The 1,279-nt window shown below is 63.0% G+C and overlaps 1 protein-coding gene across 1 annotated transcript in view; it reads right to left on the bottom strand.

Annotated features, from left to right (window-relative positions):
• Positions 1 to 46: 46 nt before the first annotated feature.
• The window catches only part of SLC25A10 (solute carrier family 25 (mitochondrial carrier; dicarboxylate transporter), member 10), a 7,703-nt gene continuing 6,470 nt past the window's right edge, over positions 47 to 1,279 (bottom strand). Inside the window, exon 9 of the mRNA XM_009324596.1 lies at positions 47 to 579. Coding sequence (XP_009322871.1) covers positions 478 to 579 — 102 coding nt within the window. The 3' untranslated portion in view covers positions 47 to 477. The remainder of the gene's footprint in view (positions 580 to 1,279) is intronic.

Below are 1,279 nucleotides of genomic sequence, written 5' to 3'. Positions count from 1 at the left end.
GGGGACCTGCCGCCCCCCCCCCCCCGCCCCCCCCCCCCCGGCCCCCGCCGCAGCGTGGGCACTGGCCCCACCAGCCCTCAGCTCCGTAGGCTCTGTGACCAGATCCCCCCTGTCCTCCCCAGGACAGCGCAGTCCTGCTCCCGGAGGCCCGTAAGAGACAGGGCTGAGGGAGGCAAGGGCAGAACTCGTGGCCAGTAGGGCAGTGGGAAGACGGCAAAAAAAACCCCAAGCCAACAGTGCGGAGGGGACAAGAGGCCCAAGAATATCCCAGAGGTAACGGAGGTGCTGAGAACAGGGGTGAGAGAGGAAAGGGGAGTCTGGGACTGGCTGGCCACAGGCACTGGCAAGGCACAGGAGTGGGGACGAGGGATAGGGGGAGCAGCACTGGCCCCAGATAGCAGAGAGGGGTTCTGGGATCTCAGCGGTGACCCGTATGCTCACCCCCCTGGGGCGAGGCAGGGTCCCGGTCCTTCCTACTCAGGTGATCACTTTAATCCCAAAATATTTGCGCAGCTGTTCCAGGAAGACGAAGGTGAGGACAGTGTGAGGAATGAGCCGGATGGCAGCAGGAACGAAGCCCTGGAAGGGGACAGCGACAACGGGAAAAGTCAATATGCGCCTGGCCCTGGGCTTCCCTGTCAGGGCTAAGGGTGCCCAGCAGCCCAACCCACGGGGAGCGGCACGAGCTTGCAAGCACGGGGGAGCGGCTGGCTGGGCATGCAGCACGAGCTCGGAGGAGCTGGGGCCTTGGTGGCAGGCAGAGACTGCCACAGCGGTGAGGGAGGCACCACAGCCATCGCTGTGCACACAGATGTCAGTGTCATGCATCAACCCCTCTGCCCCCAAACCCATTAGTGCCGGCATCACCACTACGTAGGCAGAATCTCAGTAGAAGCCCGGGTCAGATCCCACAGCCCCCAGTTCAGAAGGGGGTTGGACGCTGCCTGGGGAAGATGAGCAGACAGGCTGTAACAGGGAAGATGCCTGACTGGCAGCATCTGGAAGAAACCTCAGGTTTGAAACCCCTTTTCAGGGGCCCTCCCAGGAGCGAGACTGAACATACGGGTGACTGCACCAAGCCTGGGCACGTAAGGCCCAAGAGCTGACCAGTGTCGGCTGGTCAGTAACATCCAACAAGTGCTGGAGCACCACTGCCCGTACCTGCATTCCCATTTGGGAACCCAACGGGTGCAACAGGGCAGCTCCTGCTGTGCCCGGACCCAGGCTGCAAGCCCAGAAGAGGCCAAGGCTCGCAATACTCCAGGGCCAAGCCGGGGAC

This window comes from Pygoscelis adeliae, unplaced genomic scaffold (assembly GCF_000699105.1).
Source record: "Pygoscelis adeliae isolate BGI_AS28 unplaced genomic scaffold, ASM69910v1 Scaffold445, whole genome shotgun sequence".
Taxonomy (NCBI): domain Eukaryota; kingdom Metazoa; phylum Chordata; class Aves; order Sphenisciformes; family Spheniscidae; genus Pygoscelis; species Pygoscelis adeliae.
This window is presented reverse-complemented; position numbering and strand designations above follow the sequence as displayed.